This window comes from Mobula hypostoma, chromosome 12 (genome assembly GCF_963921235.1).
Source record: "Mobula hypostoma chromosome 12, sMobHyp1.1, whole genome shotgun sequence".
NCBI classification, from domain to species: domain Eukaryota; kingdom Metazoa; phylum Chordata; class Chondrichthyes; order Myliobatiformes; family Myliobatidae; genus Mobula; species Mobula hypostoma.
In genome coordinates, this window is record NC_086108.1 from 33,510,169 (window position 1) to 33,532,974 (window position 22,806).

At 42.9% G+C, this 22,806-nt stretch overlaps 1 protein-coding gene across 2 annotated transcripts; it reads left to right on the forward strand.

Annotated features, from left to right (window-relative positions):
* The first annotated feature begins 709 nt into the window (after positions 1–709).
* LOC134355132 (leucine-rich repeat-containing protein 52-like) lies at positions 710–22,426 on the forward strand. 2 transcript variants are annotated; one of them, XM_063064905.1, is made up of 3 exons: positions 710–803; positions 1,002–1,603; positions 21,862–22,426. In XM_063064905.1, exons 2-3 carry the CDS (start codon positions 1,069–1,071, stop codon positions 22,155–22,157), a joined length of 831 nt encoding a protein of 276 aa, XP_062920975.1. In that variant the 5' UTR covers positions 710–803; positions 1,002–1,068; the 3' UTR covers positions 22,158–22,426. The 2 variants fall into 2 exon arrangements, with proteins under 2 accessions (XP_062920975.1, XP_062920974.1); XM_063064904.1 differs by having other exon boundaries at positions 745–1,603.
* Positions 22,427–22,806: the final 380 nt, after the last annotated feature.

Below are 22,806 nucleotides of genomic sequence, written 5' to 3' on the forward strand. Positions count from 1 at the left end.
TTCTACTAGCCAGCCAAAAGGCAGGCATAGCTGGGCCCATGCGGGTGCCATGACTACCCCTCAAGTCTGGAGAAAGTGGGAGGAGCTGAAGAAAAAACTGTTGAGTGCGAGAACCAGTTCTGCCAGACAGAGGAGGGCGGTGGTGGAGGGGAATTGGTTGGTTCTTTTGTTAGGAAAGAAGCGGAGCGCTTTAAGGCCTTCTTGATGAGGGATTGAAGAGTATAGGGACTGAATATCCATGAAGAAAATCAGGCGGTTAGGGGCAGGGAATTGAAAGTTACTGAGGAGATCCTGTCCCGGATGAAGGTGTGAAGGGACTTAACGAAGGGTGATAGAATGGAATGGAGGTATAGGACACGAGTTCAATGGAGCAGGAGCTGGCAGAGATAATAGGCCTACCGGTCAGCCCGGCTTGTGGATCTTGCACTGCAAGTAGAAGCGAGCAGTACGGGATAAGGGAACTATGAGCTTGGTGACTATGTGAGTTCTCCAGAGTTGATGATGTCGGAGACAGTCTTGTGATGGTCCGGGGAGGGGGGTGTCTTCTTCAGAGGAGGTGTCCGAGAGTTGCTGCCTGCCCGCAGCAAGGTATAAGTCAGTGCGACATCTACCTTGCTGAGAGACGTAGTTGCTGGACTTCTCCTTTAAGACGGTCGTTACATTTAGGACGTCACAAATGCGTTGACTGGCAACTGCGTTGATATTAGATCAAAGGCTTCATCGCGGTTAGCGGCTCATTGGCCAACGCTTCTTAACTTTCAGGTTGATCTCTGTCAGCAGGTTAGCCCTTGCGCTGTATATTGGTACGAAGCAATTTCTGCCTTCAGTCATGGCTAGTTAATTGTTGCAATGGATTGAGGTCTCCGCCTAATCAAACTTTTTTAAACATATGTATATGCATATTAAAATATCAGATTTAATATTGCACCTATATATATATATATATTAACAATGGAGTTACGGTTTGGATAACATCTTATCAACATGTTCCTTTATCGTAGAGAGCCGCAGGGACTGCTATGGAAATTGCTGTTAGTGGGAGTGACATTGGCTGCTGATTGTCCATCTATGTGTATATGCGAACCTTTCAAGGTAACCTGCAAAGGCAAAGGTTTAAATGCTTTTCCAGAAAGCCTTCCATTAAACACCAGGCATCTTGACCTCTCAGACAACAGTATCTCCGAAATCAATTCTCTGGAACTCAATCTGCTCGTTGATCTGGTGCACCTGGATTGTAGCCACAATGCAATATCGGAGATTTCAAAACTGGATTTCCTCTCTGGCATAAAGCTAGTTTATTTAGATTTCAGTTACAATGCCTTGAAACAAATCGGCTCGACGACATTGGAAAGTTTAACTAACCTGATCGTGCTGAAGGTCAGTAATAACAAGATAAGCGAAGTGCAGCGGGGCGCCTTTGAAACAAACATTGGACTTCGGCTGCTTGATCTCAGAAACAATAATCTGACATTTTTTAACGTTTCGTTAATACGAGGTCTTCAAGGACTGAAATCCGTGTATTTGTCTGGTAATCCCTGGGATTGTCAATGCACGATTAAACTGCTGAGTCAGTGGTTAAAGGAAAGCAAAGTTACTTTTCCAGGTGAGGTTCAGTCTCAAAATCTGTATCATTATCTGTGTTTATACAATTTTGGAGAGATTGTAAGTTATCTGTTGTGTGCTGACTTCAAGGTTAACAGTTGCAAGACTGAATTAGCAGAGACTGAGAAATCTAAATACTTGAATTAAAATTATGAAGAGAATCAAAATGTGTAAAAATAAGTAGTTAAAAAGCTGGTTCTTCCTGGATTTTACCTTAGAACAGGTCAAAGTGTAATTGATTGAATTGACAGATTTGTTTTCATCATGAAAGAAGTAAACAAAAAGTGGCAGCAAAGTCCGAAGTTTTATCCTTCCAATGAAATGGAGAATGGGCTTGTTTGGTTCTGATGAAGAATCTTAGAAAAAAAGTGTACTCTCTCTTTCAGATGCAGACTGACATTTATGCTGCAAATATTGCACATTTCCCAATTTTGCACAACAATTAAGAAATGGAACTGAGCAAATCAAACACTCCCCCCCCAAAAAAAACTGGGTTTAAACAAGTTTGTAAAAATAAATGAGCGTTTCAATTTGCATGGAATTTCAGCTAGATTAGGATCTCATCAGATAGGAAGGGGGAATATGAGATGCATTCTACAAAAAATGTGGCAGAAATGGTTAGAATGAATTAGGAAGAAATGCATAGGCATGGGCAATCTGGTGCAAAATATGGACTCACAAGAGACTGCAATTCTGAAATATGCAGCAACACACAAAATGCTGGAGGAACTCAATGGGAGGGAAATGGGCAGTAGATGTTTGAGGTTAAGATCAAAGGTCCGTTTTCCTCCATAGATGCTGCCTGAGCTTCTGAGTTTCTCCAGTGCTTTGTGAGGTGCATCATATGGCATTTTGGCACTGAGTAGTAAACCACAAGGCTAATAAAATGCTAAGCAAGATAACTACAGTAAATCAATGTCAAAGAATCTTCAAAGAGCATTGTGGAAGTTTTAGCTTGCATCCAGTTCTGCGTACTGAATGCAAAGCTAGAAAGAAGAGATTGTATCAAGCTATGGAAGCATCCAGAGAAGAGTAACAATATAATTTCCAATTTCAGATCTGTATTAGGCTTCCTATCTTAGAAAGCTAATCTCCGAATGACCTTTAGAGCTGTATAGAGAAATACATGGCAGGAAATAACACTTTGAGGTGCAATTTCTAATCAATTGTATAGCTCATATTGAGAAGTTCTTCAGCCAAAGTGGTGTAGTGTAGGCTTGGAGAGGGGGTGGAGCATGTGAAAATAATGGTTGGTGCATTATAAAGATTTATAATAATATTATTTAAGGTGATTAGCACACCTTTTATCATCTTTGTCCCTTTGCAGAATAATGGTCCAGATATGGCTTTGGGAACTGTTGATGTAGATATTTCCTAAACCTTTTCCTATGCATACCTGAGCAGAATTGCTTCATTGTAAAAGCATTTTTAAAAAGCTTCCAATTTTTATGTGTTTCAATAGTTTTGCTGTCTTGCTTTACTTTATAAAAGGTAGACTTGTAACTTAATTGTAAACTTCACTGTTAAGTTCTACTTTAACCTTCCTTATTTCCTTCTATTTAAGTTAAGATTTATGTTATCGTATCATTGAATTTTGTGACAATTATTAAAATGTCTATTTTCAAATCTCGACTTTAATGCAAAAACTTTAATTTTACAAATATATGTTTGGTATAAGCTTCATACAGAAATAGACTATTTTAAAATTTAGTAATATTCTTGGTTAATTAATAAAAATAACCATCACCCTATGTAAAAGATCGTAAACCTGTCATGGTCCGGTCCGGGAAGTCCGCGTTGTGGTTCACGGTCCGGTCCATGGACTCCGTACTCCAGGTCTTCCTGCTGTCCGTGGTTTCATTTGGGCTTAATCATAGGCACCTGATGCTCATCTTGGGGCTGGGAATATAAGTGGCCCTGGTTTCGAGTGTGGGTGCTGGTTCGTCTCGTCAGTATCTCGTCCTTGCCTCCGTTGGGTAAGCCAGGCCGTCTTTGCTGTTACCCCGAGGCTGGACTGTTCCCTTCCCTTCCCCTTCCTCCTCCTCCTCCAGCCTCTGCCTGCGTCCTCACCTGTATCGCTGTCAAGTTCTACCACCGGAACAAGACCGGAGCCTTGCCGTGACTAGATAAGGAACTGTCTATCATTGTTTGGCACTGTCTCTGTGTCCATGCCTTCACTAGGTAGGTCCGGCTGTTTGCTGCTACCTTGTGTTGGGAACTGTCTCTCTGTGTTCTGTGTATGAGTTCCAGCCCTACATCCTGTTCCCAAGGAGGGGTCCTGGCTCTGTGTTCCATGGTCCTGTCTCTCAAGTCCAAGGCTCCGTGTTCCCGTGCTCTAGGCCAAGGCTCTGTGTTCTGCGTTCCTGTCGTCCCAAGTCCAAGGTTCCGAAGTTCCTGTCATCCCAAGTCCAAGGCTCGGCTGTTCCTGAGTGCCAAGTCAAAGCTTTGTGTTGTGACGAAAAACCAAGTTATCAGAAGATTGATGCTAATGAGAGAGAGATAAGTGAGACAATGGAGAAACGTTCAAAATGTTAATGAGAGAGGAGAGAGATAACGAAAAGAGACACAATTCAGAGTATTGACAGATGGTTGCTTTGAACCTGAACTGTTTGAAGTTTGATGGACAGGCGATACCCCAGCAGGGGGATAAAAAGAACAGGATCGCGAAGGCATGACATACACCACAAGATCACGGCATAATGAGACCCTGGAAGGGCGGTGTGCCCCCCACAAATTGGTGGGAGTTGGAGGTCTGGTTCGCGGGAACCGACCATAGACGCACAGGGTAAAAAGGGTACGATCGGTGGGAACCTGGTGTGTGTGTCCGCCCTTGCCTGGGTGCCGGGTTCACCGCGGAAGAACGGTCGTATCCGGAATGGTACCACAGAAGACATAAAAGGGTCCGCCTGAAACCACCTGTGGACATCAAAGGTCTGCTGAATCATCTCTCTCTCTCTCTCTCTCTCTCCAACGGCACAACAGTGATTACTGTGAACTGTACTAAGCTGAACTGAACTCTGCGTCACTTGAGACTGATCATTTTACCCCTAGACTGCGATAGAGCTTGATTGATTCCTATTACCCTAGTTCTGTGTACATATGTGTTTTATCATTGCTAACCTGTTGCATTTATATCCGTACGATTAGAGTACTGTATTACTTATTTCTTCAATAAAACTTTATTAGTTTCCAGTAATCCAGACTCCAACTAGTGGTCCATTTCTGCTGGTTCGGCAACCCAGTTACGGAGTACGTAACATAAGTGGGGGCTCATCCAGGATTTTGAATGCCAAATTTGGGACTGAGTAAATTGATTGGGTTAAAATTCCCGAAAGAAAAAAAGGGCAAACAGCAGAAATGGAGATTGAGGAATTTCTAAAGGCGCCAACCTTGGAGGCATTAGAGGATGCCAGGAAATCAAAATTGTCAACTGCGGCCAAACGGTTGAATTTTTTTAAGGGGAAGTCGACAATGGTGCCAGGGTCCGGAATATTTCTGATCGTGTTCAAGATATCCTGAAGTGGGAGGGTGAGGAGCCAGAGGTCGTGGTACATATAGGTACTAATGACATAGGTAGGAAAAGGGAAGAGGTCCTGAAAGGAGAAAATAGGGAGCTAGGAAGGGAGTTGAGAAAAAGGACCGCAAAGGTAGTAATCTCGGGATTACTGCCTGTGCCATGCGGCAGTGAGAGTAGGAATGCGATGAGGTGGAGGATAAATGCGTGGCTGAGGGATTGGAGCAGGAGGCAGGGATTCAAGTTTTTGGATCATTGGGACCTCTTTTGGCGCAGGCGTGACCTGTACAAAAAGGACGGATTACACTTGAATCCTAGGGGGACCAATATCCTGGCAGGGAGATTAGTGAGGGCTACTGAGGTGACTTTAAACTAGAATGGTTGGGGGGTGGGAATCAAATTAAAGAGGATCAACGTGAGGAGGTTAGTTCACAATAGGGGGATGGGAACCAGTGCAGAGAGACAGAGGGGTGTAAAGTGAGGGTCGAAGCAAAAAGTAGTAAGGAGAAAAGTAAAAGTGGCAGGCCGACAAATCCAGGGCAAGCATCAAAAGGGGCCACTTTTCAACATAATTGTGTAAGGGCTAAGAGAGTTGTAAAAGAGCGCCTGAAGGCTTGTGTGTCAATGCAAGGAGCATTCGTAACAAGGTGGATGAATTGAAAGTGCAGATTGTTATTAATGATTATGATATAGTTGGGATCACAGAGACATGGCTCCAGGGTGACCAAGGATGGGAGCTCAATGTTCAGGGATATTCAATAGTCAGGAGGGATAGACATGAAAGAAAAGGAGGTGGGGTGGCGTTGCTGGTTAAAGATGAGATTAACACAATAGAAAGGAAGGACATAAGCCGGGAAGATGTGGAATCGATATGGGTAGAGCTGCGTAACACTAAGGGGCAGAAAACGCTGGTGGGAGTTGTGTACAGGCCACCTAACAGTAGTAGTGAGGTCGGAGATGGTATTAAACAGGAAATTAGAAATGTGTGCAATAAAGGAACAGCAGTTATGATGGGTGATTTCAATCTACATGTAGATTGGGTGAACCAAATTGGTAAAGGTGCTGAGGAAGAGGATTTCTTGGAATGTATGCAGGATGGTTTTTTGAACCAACATGTCGGGGAACCAACTAGAGAGCAGGCTATTCTAGACTGGGTTTTGAGCAATGAGGAAGGGTTAATTAGCAATCTTGTCGTGAGAGGCCCCTTGGGTAAGAGTGACCATAATATGGTGGAATTCTTCATTCAGATGGAGAGTGCATAGTTAATTCAGAAACAAAGGTTCTGAACTTAAAGAGGGGTAACTTTGAAGGTATGAGTCGTGAATTAGCTAAGATAGACTGGCAAATGACACTTAAAGGATTGACGGTGGATATGCAATGGCAAGCATTTAAAGATTGCATGGATGAACTACAACAATTGTTCATCCCAGTTTGGCAAAAGAATAAATCAAGAAAGGTAGTGCACCCGTGGCTGACAAGAGAAATCAATTCCAAAGAAGAAGCATACAAATTAACCAGGAAAATTGGCTCACCTGAGGACTGGGAGAGATTCAGAGTTCAGCAGAGGAGGACAAAGGGCTTAATTAGGAAGGGGAAAAAAGATTATGAGAGAAAACTGGCAGGGAACATAAAAACTGACTGTAAAAGCTTTTATAGATATGTAAAAAGGAAAAGACTGGTAAAGACAAATGTAGGTCCCCTACAGACAGAAACAGGTGAATTGATTATGGGGAGCAAGGACATGGCAGACCAGTTGAATAATTACTTTGGTTCTGTCTTCACTAAGGAGGACATAAATAATCTTCCAGAAATAGTAGGGGACAGAGGGTCCAGTGAGATGGAGGAACTGAGCGAAATACATGTTAGTAGGGAAGTGGTGTTAGGTAAATTGAAGGGATTAAAGGCAGATAAATCCCCAGGGCCAGATGGTCTGCATCCCAGAGTGCTTAAGGAAGTAGCCCAAGAAATAGTGGATGCATTAGTGATAATTTTTCAAAACTCGTTAGATTCTGGACTGGTTCCTGAGGATTGGAGGGTGGCTAATGTAACCCCACTTTTTAAAAAAGGAGGGAGAGAGAAACCAGGGAATTATAGATCGGTTAGCCTAACGTCGGTGGTGGGGAAACTGCTGGAGTCAGTTATCAAAGATGTGATAACAGCACATTTGGAAAGCGGTGAAATCATCGGACAAAGTCAGCATGGATTTGTGAAAGGAAAATCATGTCTGACGAATCGCATAGAATTTTTTGAGGATGTAACTACTAGAGTGGATTGGGGAGAACCAGTGGATGTGGTATATTTGGATTTTCAAAAGGCTTTTGACAAGGTCCCACACAGGAGATTAGTGTGCAAACTTAAAGCACAGGGTATTGGGGGTAAGGTATTGATGTGGATAGAGAATTGGTTAGCAGACAGGAAGCAAAGAGTGGGAATAAACGGGACCTTTTCAGAATGTCAGGCAGTGACTAGTGGGGTACCGCAAGGCTCAGTGCTGGGACCCCAGTTGTTTACAATATATATTAATGACTTGGATGAGGGAATTAAATGCAGCATCTCCAAGTTTGCGGATGACACGAAGCTGTGTGGCAGTGTTAGCTGTGAGGAGGATGCTAAGAGGATGCAGGGTGACTTGGATAGGTTGGGTGAGTGGGCAAATTCATGGCAGATGCAATTTAATGTAGATAAATGTGAAGTTATCCACTTTGGTGGCAAAAGTAGGAAAACAGATTATTATCTGAATTATCTGAATCCTATTAGGAAAAGGGGAGGTGCAACAAGACCTGGGTGTCATTATACACCAGTCATTGAAAGTGGGCATGCAGGTACAGCAGGCGGTGAAAAAGGCAAATTGTATGCTGGCATTTATAGCGAGAGGATTCGAGTACAGGAGCAGGGAGGTACCACTGCAGTTGTACAAGGCCTTGGTGAGACCACACCTGGAGTATTGTGTGCAGTTTTGGTCCCCTAATCTGAGGAAAGACATCCTTGCCATAGAGGGAGTACAAAGAAGGTTCACCAGATTGATTCCTGGGATGGCAGGACTTTCATATGAAGAAAGACTGGATGAACTGGGCTTGTACTCGTTGGAATTTAGAAGATTGAGGGGGGATCTGATTGAAACGTATAAAATCCTAAAGGGATTGAACAGGCTAGATGCAGGAAGATTGTTCCCGATGTTGGGGAAGTCCAGAACGAGGGGTCACAGTTTGAGGATAAAGGGGAAGCCTTTTAGGACCGAGATTAGGAACAACTTCTTCACACAGAGAGTGGTGAATCGGTGGAATTCTGTGCCACAGGAAACAGTTGAGGCCAGTTCATTGGCTATATTTAAGAGGGAGTTGGATATGGCCCTTGTGGCTACGGGGATCAGGGGGTATGGAGGGAAGGCTGGTGCAGAGTTCTGAGTTGGATGATCAGCCATGATCATAATAAATGGCTGTGCAGGCTTGAAGGGCCGAATGGCCTACTCCTGCACCTATTTTCTATGTTTCTATGTTTCTATGAGGAGAGCGGAGATGCACAGAGCTATCATAGAGCATTATGTATCTAAAGGTGTGTTTCCCCAAGGGGAGCTGGAGGTGGTATCTATGGGCAAACTGGTGGAGAAGCAGTACAGCTGCAGATGGAAAAATTGAGACTCGAGCACGAGTTCTGGGTAAACAGCTGGAACAAGAAGAGAGGGACAGGCAGTTAGAACGAGAAGCTAGAGAGAAACAGATGGAAAGGGAATTTGAGCTGGAGAAGTTAAGGATGAGGCTAGCGCAGGGTCCCATGCCGAACCAAGGTGGAGGGTTCAGGGCGACTCAGGAGGTTATGCTGGTTCCCCCATTTGAGGAGGCCGATGTTGATCGGTACTTTCTACATTTTGAAAAAGTCGCTGCAAGTCAGGACTGGCCGAGGGATAAGTGGGCTGTTTTGCTTCAGAGTGTATTTAAAGGAAAAGCCCTGCAAGCTTACTCAGCATTGTCCGCAGAAGATGCCCAGAGGTATGATGTGGTGAAAGAGGCGATACTTAGGAATTATGAGTTGGTCCCGGAGGCATACCGGCAGAGGTTCTGGAATGCGAGGAAGCAGTGGGGCCGCACGTATTTAGAGTTTGCCCATGAGATGCAGATGTATTGTGAGCGTTGGTGCGCCTGGAAAGGAGTCAATGGGGATTATGACAGACTGCTGCAGCTAGTACTGATTGAGCAGTTTAAAAGTTGTGTCCCTGAAGGTATGAGGCCCTATCTAGATGAGTAAGAGGCAGAAACCTTAGACGCAACTGCTAAGTTAGCGGATGAATACGTGTTAACGCACAAAGTGAAGTTTACCTCGAGTAAAAGATACCAGAAGGGTAGTCAAGAGGGCGAAGATAGTCCGCCGGAAAAGCCAGAAAGTAAGCCAGGCACTAGTGAGAAGGATAAGGAAGACCGGGAGCAGTTTAGTAGGAAGTCTCCTGGGGTCGTATGCTATAATTGTGGGAAAGCCGGTCACTTTGCATCCAGGTGCTTTGCCCCAAAGAAGGAGACGAGGAAAGGAAAAACGATGGTTCCGACTGGCTGTATTGAGCTGGAAAACAAACTGCTAGGGGAGAAGAGGTCTGATAAAGTTCAGGAAGGGCGCGAGGTTTATCTCGGCCGGATTGGTGTCAGTGAAGGAGGGGTTAAACCTGGTTCCAGTACGGATCTGGAGAGACACTGGAGCTTGTCAGTCACTGATCTTAAGGAGTGTGTTAGACTTTAGTTCAGAGACCGAGACTGGGGAGGTCAGTGTGATAAAAGGCATTGGGAAAGGGACTGAAGCAGGTCCTTTGCACCAGATACACCTAAAAAGCGACTTGGTCTCCGGACCAGTCATGATCGAGGTGAGGCCCGAACTACCGATGGAAAACGTGGAGGTCTTGCTCGGTAATGACCTCGCCGGCGGAGAGGTGTACCCAGCAGTAAGATTGACAAGCCAGCCTGCCAGGACTGAGGACCCGTCCATGGACTCACAGGTTTATCCCGTTTGCGCAGTGATTCGGCGCATGTCCCGGAAGGCTGCCGAAGCAAATATAGATTTAGCTGAGATGTTTTTACCAGCCTTGTACCAGGAGGGGTTAGAAAGTGAAAAGAAGGAGCATAGTAAAATGGAAGGAAGTAAGGGAGTTGAGTTAGACTTATCATTAGCAAGGAAGGAATTTATACAGGCACAGGAGCGAGAGGAGGAGCTAATGGTTTTGACGGAGGCAGCCCTCTCCAAAGCAGAATTAAAGAGGGAGCCAGTGGGCTATTATGTGAAGGAGGGAGTACTAATGAGGAAATGGAGACCACGTACCATGCCCGCAGATGGGGAATGGGGGGTGGTGCACCAGGTGGTAGTGCCAAAAATTTATGGGGATGAGATTTTTAAGCTGGCCCACAAGATACCCCTCGGTGGACATTTTGGGGTGAGGAAAACAGTCGGTAGAATCATGAAAGAGTTTTATTGGCCGCACAGGAGGAAGGATGCTATTGACTATTATAGACGTGAGCCGACACAGTTACAGACTCTTGATATGCTAACAGCTTGCCACAATAAGAGAGCAGACCTAGTCGGTGTTATCACGAAAATTAATGAGGCTAGGGTGCCACCTGATAAGGGGAAAACCCATTTTGAACAGTTAAGTATGGTGCCGACCAGATGGGAGAACTCTATTGTTTTGGCCAGCTTTGCTGATAAGGTCTCTCCCTTAACCCCCGAACAGAGCGAGCCGCTGAGAAAGCTAATTAACCGGCACGCACACGTATCTCCGGATGTCCCGAGGCGATGCAAAGAGCCGGTACATGGTGGTGTTGTCACATCAGGTCAGCCTAGTAAGCAACACCCCCACAGGATGATTAATTCAGTGACAAAAGGGCTAAAGAATGCAGAAGCGTATATTGACAATTTAGTGGTCTGGGGTGACACGTGGGAGGAGCACATTGTGGAACTGTTTAAATGGCTGTTTGAAGCCAACCTGACAGTGAACCTTGCAAAAAGTGAATTCGGCCACACGAAGGTCACTTATATGAGATTTGTGGTAGGACAGGGGCAGCTAGCTCTGATGCAGGCTAAGGTGCGGGCTATCTCTGAAGTCCCCACCCTGACAGACAAGAGAGCCCTGAGAAGATTCTTGGGGATGTTGGAGTACTGTCGGAAGTTTTGCAAAAACTTTGTGGATATTACTCTCCCTCTCACTAAGCTCTTGCCAAAGAATGCGAAGTTTGTGTGGAACGACCTTTGTCAACAAGCCTTCGAGAGTCTGAAGGCGATTCTGTGTCACGATCCTGTGCTGAATGCGCCTGACTTTTCAAAACCCTTCTCCCTAGCAACAGATGCTAGCGACGAAGCAGCCAGGGCGGTGCTGTTGCAGACAGAGAAAGAGGGGGTTGACCACCCAGTGGCTTATTTCTCTAAGAAATTTAATATCCATCAGAGAAATTATTCCACTGTGGAAAAGGAGTTACTGGCCATCATACTAGCATTACAACATTTTGAGGTTTATATTTGTCCGGCACGGAAACCACTGGTAATTTACACTGACCACAACCCATTAGTGTTTTTGGCCACTATGAAGGATAAGAACAAAAGGTTGCTAAGTTGGAGCCTGGTCTTACAGGAATTTGATATTAAAATAAAACATATAAAAGGAATGGAAAATGTGATTGCTGACTGTCTGTCAAGGGGTTGACAACTTAAAGTTCTCTGTATTAGCCGAATAGCTGATGACCCTGTATATTAGTGTGTATCTAATCCTGACATTTTGACATGAGTCAAACATAAATTTGGTATATTGAACCACTCCTTTTTTACTTTGCAACAATCATGTTGAAGATGACAAAGTCCCACGTGAGAGGCTGGTCAAGATGGTTCATTCACTTGGCATTCAGGATGCGGTAGTAAATTGGATTCAACATTGGTTTAGCGGGAAAAGCCAGACGGTGGTTATAGATGGTTGCCTCTCTGACTGGAGGCCTTTGACCAGAGATATGCCACAAGGATCGATGCTGGGTTCATTGTTATAGATCGTTATTTATATCAACAATCTGGATGATAACGTGGTAAACTGGATCAGCAAATTTGCAGATGATGCTGAGGTTGGGGGTATAGTGGACAGCAGGTAGGTTATCAAAGCTTGCAGCAGGATCTGGACTAGCTGGAAAAATGGGAGGTAAAATGGCAGATGGAATTTAATGTAGACAGGTGTGAGTTGTTGCATCTTGACAAAACAACATCAGAATAGGACTTACAAAGTGAATAGTACAGTAATGAGGAGTGCGGTAGAACAGATCGATATGGGAATACAGATTCCTAATTCCTTATAAATGGCATCACAAGTAGATAGTGTCATAAAGACTATTGCCTGTTGCCGGGGCCAGGGTCGAAGCGCTCGGCAGAGATGGTGCTCGGTGCTCGGTGTCGGAGGGCTGGTTGGAGGCTCGAAGTTTTCGGACGGACTCGAGTCGGCTGTGGTTGGGTGCTTCCAGGGTGCTGCATCGGCAAGTTTGCGGCGCTGGAGGTTCATGGCAGGAAGAGAGTTTCTCTTCCTTCTTCCGTTTGCGTGAGATGATAGGACTTTCAAGAGACTTTGAGACTTTTTTTTACCGTGCCCATGGTTTGTTCTTTTTCAAATTACAGTATTGCTTTGCACTGTTGTAACTATATGTTATAATTATGTGGTTTTTGTCAGTTTCTTTAGTCTTGGTTTGTCTTGTGTTTCTGTGATATCATTCTGGAGGAACGTTGTATCATTTCTTAATGCATGCATTACTAAATGACAATAAAAGAGGACTGCGTGTCCTCATAATCTAATCTTAAAAAAAGAGAACTTTTGGCACATTGGCCTTCATAAATCAAAAGTATTGAGTACAGGAGTTGGGATGCTATGTTGAAGTTGTATAAAGTGTTGGTGAGGCCTAATTTGGAGTATTATGTGCACTCTGGTCACCTACCTACAGGAAAGATAGCAATACAATTGAAAGAATAGAGAGACAATTTACAAGGATGTTGCCAGCTCTTGAGGTCCTGTGTTATAGGGAAAGGTTGAATAGATGAGGACTTCATTCCCTGGAGTGTAGGAGAATGAGGGGAGATTTGATAGACGTATATAAAATGACGAGGGGGTATAGATATGGTAAATGAAAGCAGACTTTTTTACACCCTAGAACAGAGGTCATGGGTTAAGAGTGAAAGGTGAAATGCTTAAGGGGAATTTCTTCAGTCAGAGTATGGTGAAAGTGTGGAACAAGCTGCCAGTGGAAGTGGTGGATACGGGTTTAATTTCAATACTAAGGAGAAGTTTGGATTAGTACATGGATAGGAAGGGTATGGAGGTCTATTGTCTAGGAGTAAGTCGATGGGCCAAGACAGAATAATAGTTCGGCATGGACTAAGTGAGATGAAGGGCCCTATGACTCTAATCCAGAATACATGTAAAAACTATGTCAAAAATTTTTGTTTATCATTCACAAATATTATTCAAATTCATCTTAATAATAGGTCAACGTTAAAATATGTTGTCTAATCTCAAGGTGAGATCATGCACTGGTTGATGGTCCTTTGAAAGTGCTGGAGTGGAGGTAAACCAACTATTGCATAGAGCAATAAACACAAGTCAAATTCCCCACACAAAAACATTTCAAGCACTGGCTAAAGCCTTCACTAGAGCATATGAGTTTTGACAAGGGCAGCACAGGTATTATAGTGATGGGGGTGCGGAAACTGCCACTGCATTGCTGCTCCTAGACTGGGGGATAACTAATCAGCACTGAGGAGTTGCTATCGAAACAGATTAGTCAGCTCACTGAAATGTGGGAGATTTGAACTACTCAATCTATCTGCTACCATGGTGACCTGCTAGTAATATGAGTGATTTTATATATTTGGTCTTGTCTAATCCTTGACACTAGTAGGTTTTGCTTGGCTTACTTCAAAAAGTTTCTGTCCCAATCACACACATTAGAAAACACAGTATCTGCATATTTGAACCTTTTCTCATCAGGAGATTAGTAGTGGGGTCATTCACTATTTGTAGTGTAGCCTTTAGTGTGGTCTACAAGACCTCAGATAGGAAAAGTCCACATTCACATGCAGCAGGTACTGGACAATATTTAGCCATGAGGCGATGAGTAGCAAATGACTCACAAATGCCAAGCAATAGTCAGTATTAAAGAAAGCCATGTAATACTATTGTCCAAAGGCATCAAGAATCTCCTGTTGGGACAGAATGCTCCTGTTGTTTTTAATGATATGTCACTGGGAGAGAGTTTGCAGTTTGTGTACATACCCAGTTACTTCCCTAGTATGAAGAGTTCTTTTTTACCCCAAAACTTTTGCTAAAACTTATTTCTGTCTTGCTGAACACTAAAACTGCTCTAAACCAACAGTATTAAGCAACATACATCAAAGTTGCTGGTGAACGTAGCAGACCAAGCAGCATCTCTAGGAAGAGGTGCAGTCGACGTTTCAGGCCGAGACCCGTCGACTGCACCTCTTCCTAGAGATGCTGCTTGGCCTGCTGCGTTCACCAGCAACTTTGACGTATGTTGCTTGAATTTCCAGCATCTGCAGAATTCCTGTTGTTTGAGTATTAAACAACATTTTGAAATATTCTTTTCACTTCATTTGCTTTTAAACAACTTTTGCTTTATTCCCAAGAGATAATGTGGTGAAGTTTGTTTCCCACAGCTCCCAATGAGGGAGTCCCAACATTTCTTTGTTACTTTTATGAAAAAATCATTTAGATCTTCTTTAAGGTATGTTTAGAATATTTATCCCCCAAGTGAAACAGCTTGATGTTTGATGCCTCATTCAAAGTTTAAAGGTGAATATGATTCAGGATTTTCACAATTAGGGTTATTTTTTCTCTCAAAGAGGGTGAGTGGCGTAGCTAGCATTATGGGTAGGGGCATTGTGCATAGGGCTGATAATTTTATAACATGCTCAAAATTGATGTAAAATACTGTGGAAGCTCAAGTTGTCCAATCATATTTTGCACACTAGTAGTGTCAGTAATTGTTTGGGTTAGTTTTAGAGACAGCAGAAATAAAGTCAAGTCAAGTTTGTTGTCATTTAACTATGATCAGGGATTAAGGGAGCTAGGGCTTTACTCTCTGGAGAGAAGGTGAGAGCATTCTGTGCAGGAGTGGGAAATTCAAGGGGGATATTAGAGGAAGGTTTTTTACTCAGAGAGTGGTTGGTGTGTGGAATGCACTGCCTGAGTCAGTGGTGGAGGCAGATACACTAGTGAAATTTAAGAGACTGCTGGACAGGTATATGGAGGAATTTAAGGTGGGGGAGTTATATGGGAGGCAGGGTTTAAGGGTCGGCACAACATTGTGAGCCGAAGGGCCTGTACTGTGCTGTACCATTCTGTTCTATGTTCTCAAGTTTGAGAAGCTAAAGGCATAACAAGTGCAGGCAGAATGGTAGTTCAGGCAGTGGAATGCTCCTCTACTGAGGTGTGGAACTTTGTACCAAACTGTCTCCACGATAACTACATCTGCAGGAAGTGGAAGTGCACCTGGGTTCAACTCCTGACTGACAAGGTCGGTGCAAACAGGGCCTCCCAGGAGGAACTCTCTGGAATACTCCTGGTGCCATGTGCTAGTCAGCACAGGAATAGGATGATAGTACAGATGAAGTGGTGTAAGGGGCAGAGTTTCAGATTTTTGGATCATTGGGATCTCTTCTAGGGAAGGTAGGACCTATACAAAAAGGGCGTGTTACACCCGAACCCAAGATGTAATATCCATATGAGCAAGTTTAGTAGAGCTGTTGGAGAGAGTTTAAATTATTTTGGCTGGGAAGTGGGAACCAGGGTGACACAACGAGGATGGGGAAGTTGGTATACAGGTTGATACGGTGTGCAGTGGAAATGTGAGGGTGGACAGGCAGATGATTGCAGTCAGTGGGATGAGATGAAGTGTAACATGGGGCAAAATACAAAATCAAAAAGGATGATGAATATAGAAATAAAGGTGTTATCAGAATCAGGTTTAATATCACCAGCACATGTTATCTTTGTGGCAGCAGTACAATGTAATACATGATAATAGAGGGAAAAAGAAAACTGAAATATAGTGACTATATCAGTTAAGTTAGCAGTACAAAACTAGAAAATTAAAAAAAAAAGTAGTGAGGTAGTGTTCATAGGTTAACTGTTCATTCAGAAATCAGTTGGTAGAAGGGAAGAAGCTGTTCCTGAATCATTGAATGTATACCTTCAGGCTTCTGTACCTCTTCCCTGATGGTCACAATAAGAAGAGGGCATGTCCTAGGTGATGGGGGTTCTTAATGATGGATGCAGGCATTCTGAGGCACCGCTCCATGAAGATGTCCTGGATACAATGGAGGCTAGTGCCCATGACGGAGCTGACTAAGTTTACAACTCTCTGCAGCTTACTTTGGTCCTGTGCAGTAGCCCTCCACCATACAAAATGACGACGCAGCCAGTTAGAGTGCTCTCAACGATACGTCTGTAGAAATTTGTGAGTTGTTTTGATGACATACCAAAACTCCTCAAATTTCTAATGAAATATAGCCACTGCCTTGCCTTCTTTATAGCTGCATTGATTTGTTGGGTCCAGGTTAGGTTAGGTCCTCAAATATTGACATCCAGGAATTAGAAATTGTTCGCTCTCTCCACTTCTGATCTCTGTATGAGGTCTGGTGTATGTTCCCTTATCTTACTCTTTCTGAAGTCCCCAGTTTATCTGAATGTACGCTGTGTACAGAATAAGGCAGATGATCTTGTAGTGTAGTTAGAGATTGGCAGGTATGATGTTGTGGGCATCATGTAGTCATGGCTGAAAGAAGGTCATAGTTGGGAGGTTAACATTCAAGGAATGGATTTTTTTTCCCGTGCCCATGGTCTGTTATTTATCAAATTATGGTATTGCTTTCCACTGTTGAAACTATATGTTGTAATTATGTGGTTTTTCTCAGTTTTTCAGTCTTGGTCTGTCTTGTGTTTCTGTGAAATCATTCTGGAGGAATATTGTATCATTTCTTAATGCATGCATTACTAAATGACAATAAAAGAGGACTGCGTGTCCTCATAATCTAATCTAATCTAATCTAATCTAATACACCTTTTATCAAAAGGGCAGGCAGAGGGATGGGGTGGCTGTGCTGGGAAAAAATGAAATCTTTGTGGGTGCAGTTAAGAAACTGCAAGGGAAAAAAGATCCTGGTGGAAGTTGTATAAAGATCCCTTGTATAGTAGCCAGGACGTGGGATATAAGTTTCAATGGGAAATAGGAAAGGCATGCAATAAAGGCAATGTTACAATGGTCTTCGGGGATTTCAATTTGCAGGTAGATTTGGAAAATCAGGTTGGTGCTGGATCCCAAGAGAGGGAATTTGTAGAATGTCTAGGAGATGGTTTGTTAGAATGGCCTGTGGTTGACCCCACTAGGGAAAAGACAATTCTGGATTGGGTACTATGCAAAGAAACAGATTTGATCACAGATCTAAAAGTAAAGGGACCCCTAGGAGGGAGTGATCATAATATGATAGAATTCACCCTGCAGGTTGAGAGGGAGAAGATAAAGTTAGATGCGCGGGAAGCGCAGAATCAAATATCGCAATGATGATTGTACGTTCTAGTATCAATTGTTTGGCCACAATGAAGTATAAAGTATAAAGTGTTACAGTGGAGTAAAGGGAATTACAGACACATGGGAGAAGAGAAGTTGATCGGAGGGGACAATAGCAGGCATGACAGCAGAACAACAACAGCTGAAATTTCTGGGAGCAGTTCAGAAAGGTGCAGGATAGATACATCCCAAAGAAGGAGTATTCCAAAAGCAGGATGACAAACCGTGGTTGACAAGGGAAGTCAAAGCCAACATAAAAGAAAACAGGGCATATAATATAGCAAAAATTAGTGGGAAGTTAGAGGATTGGGAAGCTTTTAAAAACCATCAGAAGGCAACTAAAAAACATGAGAGAAAAGATTAAATGTGATGGTAAACTAGCCAATAATATAAAAGAGGATGCCAAAAGATTTATTCAGATATAAAGTGTAAAAGAGAGTCAAGAGTGGATATTAGACTGTTGGATAATGAAGCTGGGGAGGTAGAACTGGGCGACAAAGAATTGGTGAACGAACTTAATAAATATTTTGTGCCAGTCTGCATTGTGGAAGACACAAGCTGTATGCCAAAAATTCGAGAGTGTCAGGGGCAGGAGTGAGTCCAGTTGCTATTCAGAAGGAGAAGGTGCTTGAGAAGCTGAACAGCCTCAAGGTAGATAAGTCAATCTGGATTAGATGTTCTATTCCCCAAGGTTCGCAAAGAGGTAGCTGAAGATATTGTAATGATTTTTAAAGAGTCACTAGATCCTGGAATAGTTCTGGAGGACTGTAAAATTGTAAATGTCACTCTACTCTTTAAGAAACATAGAAACATAGAAAATCTACAGCACAATATAGGCACTTCGGCCCACAAAGCTGTGTCGAACATGTCCTTACCTTAGAACTACCTAGGCTTACCCATAGCCCTCTATTTTTCTAAGCTCCATGTAGCCGTCCAGGAGTCTCTTAAAAGACTCTATCGTTTCCGCCTCCACCACCGCCGGCAGCCCATTCCACACGCTCCCCTTAAGAAGGGAGGGAGGCAGAAGAAAGGAAATTATAGGCCAGTTAGCCTGACTTCAGTGGTTGGGAAGATGTTGGAGTCCATTATTAAGGATGAAATTTCATGGTACTTGGAGGTGTTGATAAAGTAGGCCAAAGTCAGCATGGTTTTCTTAAGGGGAAATCTTACCTGACAAATCTCTTGGAATTCTTTGAAGATCAAACAAGCTGGATAGACAAAGGAGACTTGGTGGATGTTGTGTACTTGGATTTTCAGAAGGCCTTTGACAGGATGCCACACATGAGGCTGCTTAACAAGTTAGAGTCCATGGTATTATAGGAAAGACCCTAGCATGGATTAAGCAGTGGCTGGTTGGCAGGAGGCAAAGAGTGGGAAAAAACGGAGCCTTTTCAGATTGGCTGTTGGTAACCACTTGTATTCCACAGGGTCTGTGTTGGGAACACTTCTCTTTATGTTATATGTCAATGATTTGGATGATGGAATTGATGGCTTTGGGACCAAGTTTTGTTAATGATATGAAAGAAGATGGAGGGGCTGGTAAGTTTGAGAAGTAAGAGCTGCGGAAGGACTTAGATAGATTAGGAGAATAGGCAAAGAAGTGGCAGATGGAATGCAGTGTCAGAAGTGTATTTTCATCCATATTGGTAGAAGAAACAAAAGTGTAGTCTATTTTCTAAATGGAGAGAAAATTCAAAAATCTGAGGTGCAAAGGGACTTGGGAGTCCTCGTGCAGGATTCCCTAATGATTCATTTGAAGGTTGATTCTGTGGTGAGGAAGGCAAATGAAATGTTAGCATTCATTTTGAGAGAACTGGAATTTAAAACCAAGGATGTAATTTTGAGGATTTATAAGGCACTGGTAGGGCCTCACTTGGAGTATTGTGAGCAGTTTTGGGCCTCTTATGTAAGAAAAGATGTGTCAACATTGGAGAGAGTTCAGAAGAGGTTAACAAGCATGATTCTGGAAATGAAAGGATTACCATAGGAAGACAAATTGCTGGCTCTTGCCTGTACTCTCTGGAGTTTAGAAGAATGAAGGGGGATCTCATTGAAGCCTTTCAAATGTCGAAAGGCTCTGATAAAGTGGATGTGGAGAGGCTGTTTCCTGTGTTTGGTGGGGGGAAGTCTAGGACCAGGGGGTACAGCCTCAGAATAGAGGGATGTCCTTTTAGAATGGAGATGGGGAATTTCTTTAGCCAGAGAGTGGCGAATCTATGGAATTCGTTGCTACAGGCTGCTGTGGAGGCCAAGTCATTGGGTATATTTAAGGCATGGTTAATCGATTTTTGTTTAGTCAGGGCATGAAGGGAGAAGGCAGGAGATTGGTACTGAAAGGGAAATGGAACAGTCTGATGAAATTGTGGAGCAGACTTGATGGGCCAAATGGCCTAATTCTTCTCCTATATCCTATGGTCTTGTTGTCTTAAATCAGCCATGATGGAATGGCGGAGCAGACTTGAATGGCCAAGTGGCCTAATGCTGCTTCCGTGTCTCCTGGTCTTATGTCTTTGGGATGTGGGAAGAAGTTGGAAAGCTTGGATCAGGCAGGAGTCTGATCACAAGGAAAATGTGTGAAATCTGGGCAAGATGTGCAGCACACATGTGGCATCAGCTGGCAGAATTGCAGTCAGGTAGCTGAATGTGTGAAGCTGTGCCACCATTGCACCATTTCTGTAAGAATTAGAAAGTCTTTCTATGGTCAGAATCCATGGCCTGCATCCATCTGTGAGCTGCCCAAGCTCACTAGTTGCCTTTGGAAGTGTATAAAATCCTGAAGGGTCTTGATAGCCCAGATATGGAGAAGATCTCCACTTGAGAGAACAAGGGACAGGGGAAGAGGAGACGACACTGAAAATGAAGGATTGCCATTGAGGACAGAGTTGAGATTTTTTCCCTCTCCCAGAGGACCATGAGGCACTTTATCAAGACTGATGAAGAGTCTCAGCCCAGAACATCAGCAATTTATTCATCTCCATAGATGCTGCCTGACCTACTGAGTATTTTGTGTGTGTTGCTCTGGATTACCAGCATCTGCAGAATCTCTTCGTATATGAGTCTTAGAAGTCTATTCTTCAAAGACATGCGAAAACAGAGTCTTCGAATATTTTTAAAGTAACAGTTGTTATTTCTTGACACACTCAAAGGTTTGGTGCGGGTGTGAATGAAAGGGTACGTGGGTAGACAGAGTTGAAGTTACAATCAGATCAGCTTTGATCTTGTTGAATGTAGGAGGTGCTCAATGGGCTGAGAGGCTGATTCTGTGCCTGTTTTGTACTTTCACATGTATAAGCTCAAATTCCTCTCTCACATGTCCTGACTTCAACAAACATTTAAAAGCAAAGTAATTAAAATATTATTGTAGCAGTGAAATAAAAAATCAATATATTGAAAAGGCAAGAATATAATGAAATACATTTAAGTGAACTTAATGAAATTGAAAAAGGAATTTATCTTGTAATTCATCCTTTTGTTCACAGTACTGCTTCTTGTCTGAGGCCAACTTGTGGGCAGAATTTTCAGCCTAACTGCTGGCAAATCTGTGAAGTTTGCTCTCCTTGTTGGACTCTGTGAAGGGATTGATGGGAGGGCACCAGTGAAGTTTGAGTCATCTGTGTACCTTTAGGAGTTCCAAACTTCTGTCTAAAAGTTATCGTGGAACCACCAGCATTTATGCAGAAGATTTTGCCAAGAAACACTAAAGTGTGCAATTTTAAGTTCTAATTGTAGATGCATGCAAATTACTTTCTTTTCTTACTTGTATTGTTTACAGTGGTAAGTGAGACTAGAATTAGAGGACATAGCCTCAAGATTTGCGAGAACAGATTTAAATTGGAGATGAGGAGAAACTGCTTTTCCCAGAGGGTTGTGAATTTGTGGAATTCTCTGCCTAGGGAAGCAGTGGAGGTTACTTCATTAAATATATTTAAGACACAGGTTGATAGATGTTTGCATAGCAGGGGAATTAAGGATTACAAGGAAAAGGCAGGTAGGTGGAGTCAAATCCTTGGTCAGATTGACTATGTTCTTATTAAATGGTGGAGCAGGCTTAATGGACCAGATGGCCAACTCCTGTTCTAATCTAATGCTCTTATTGTTGGTTGTGATTCAATGTGATTCTTTGAACAAGTAAACACAAGGAAATAATTTGCTTTTGATTCACAGATCATAAAGACACTGTCTGCCGTAGTCCAAAATCAATGGTTGGGATCCCAGTCTCTGGAGCCTTATACAAGTTATTGCAGATCTGTCTCACGCCTCTGGATTACTTCGACTATATATTTTTCGTAATGGTTGGTTTTGCAATATTTATCAGTGGCATCATTGTAGCCTCAATCACAGGTGCAATCATGGTCTGCTTGGAGCGTCACCGGAGGAATACAGAAAAAGAAGATGAGATAGAAATAGCTCTGTATCAAGCAGAAGGGTCTACAGTGAGATTTAACAATATCGAAACATGATAAAGGTCTTTTCAGGAATATCCTGTCACAAGGAACTCTTTATTTTATCAGTAAGGTCATTGGTAGGATGGTTCATGTTATGAGTTAAATTAAAATGAATTATTTGCTAACCAATGGATCAATATAATGAACTATGTAGAAAACTCAAGGGCATCTCTCAGCAAAATTATCATGGTTCAATTATGTAGTACTTTCTTTGCAATTTATATATTTTCGGAAGCACTCATTTATTTTGTAAGCTATATGCCAATAAAATTTATTATACATTTCCAAGACTACTGATTTATGAATGAATAATGTGTATTGTGTGTTGAGAACAAAAGTCCCCTTTGCCCTGCTGATATACAGATATAGTCAGATTGACACCTGATATGGTTCAGCACATCAAGGCATTTCTGATCTTATTTTTCCATACAATTTTCTCAGAGATAGAAAGTAGCTGGATACAGCTGCATGAATGGCGGGGGCCTAGCAAGCACTGATCCCCATTGGATATTGCTCACTCCTGGGTCTAGTTAGCAAGTGAAGGTTGCTATTTGAATAATGGAGATGGTGTTCAAGAGCCATGAGGTAATGCTGCAGCCTTGTAAGACTCTGGTCAGACCACATATGGAGTATTGTGTTCAGTTCTTAACGCCTCATTATAAAA

Bases quoted from the DNA above. Each gene is read 5' to 3' on its own strand.
- LOC134355132 (XM_063064904.1), top strand. From the start codon at position 985: ATGTTCCTTTATCGTAGAGAGCCGCAGGGACTGCTATGGAAATTGCTG. The intron at 1,604-21,861 runs GTGAGGTTCAGT...TTTGATTCACAG, and splicing joins AAGCAAAGTTACTTTTCCAG to ATCATAAAGACACTGTCTGC.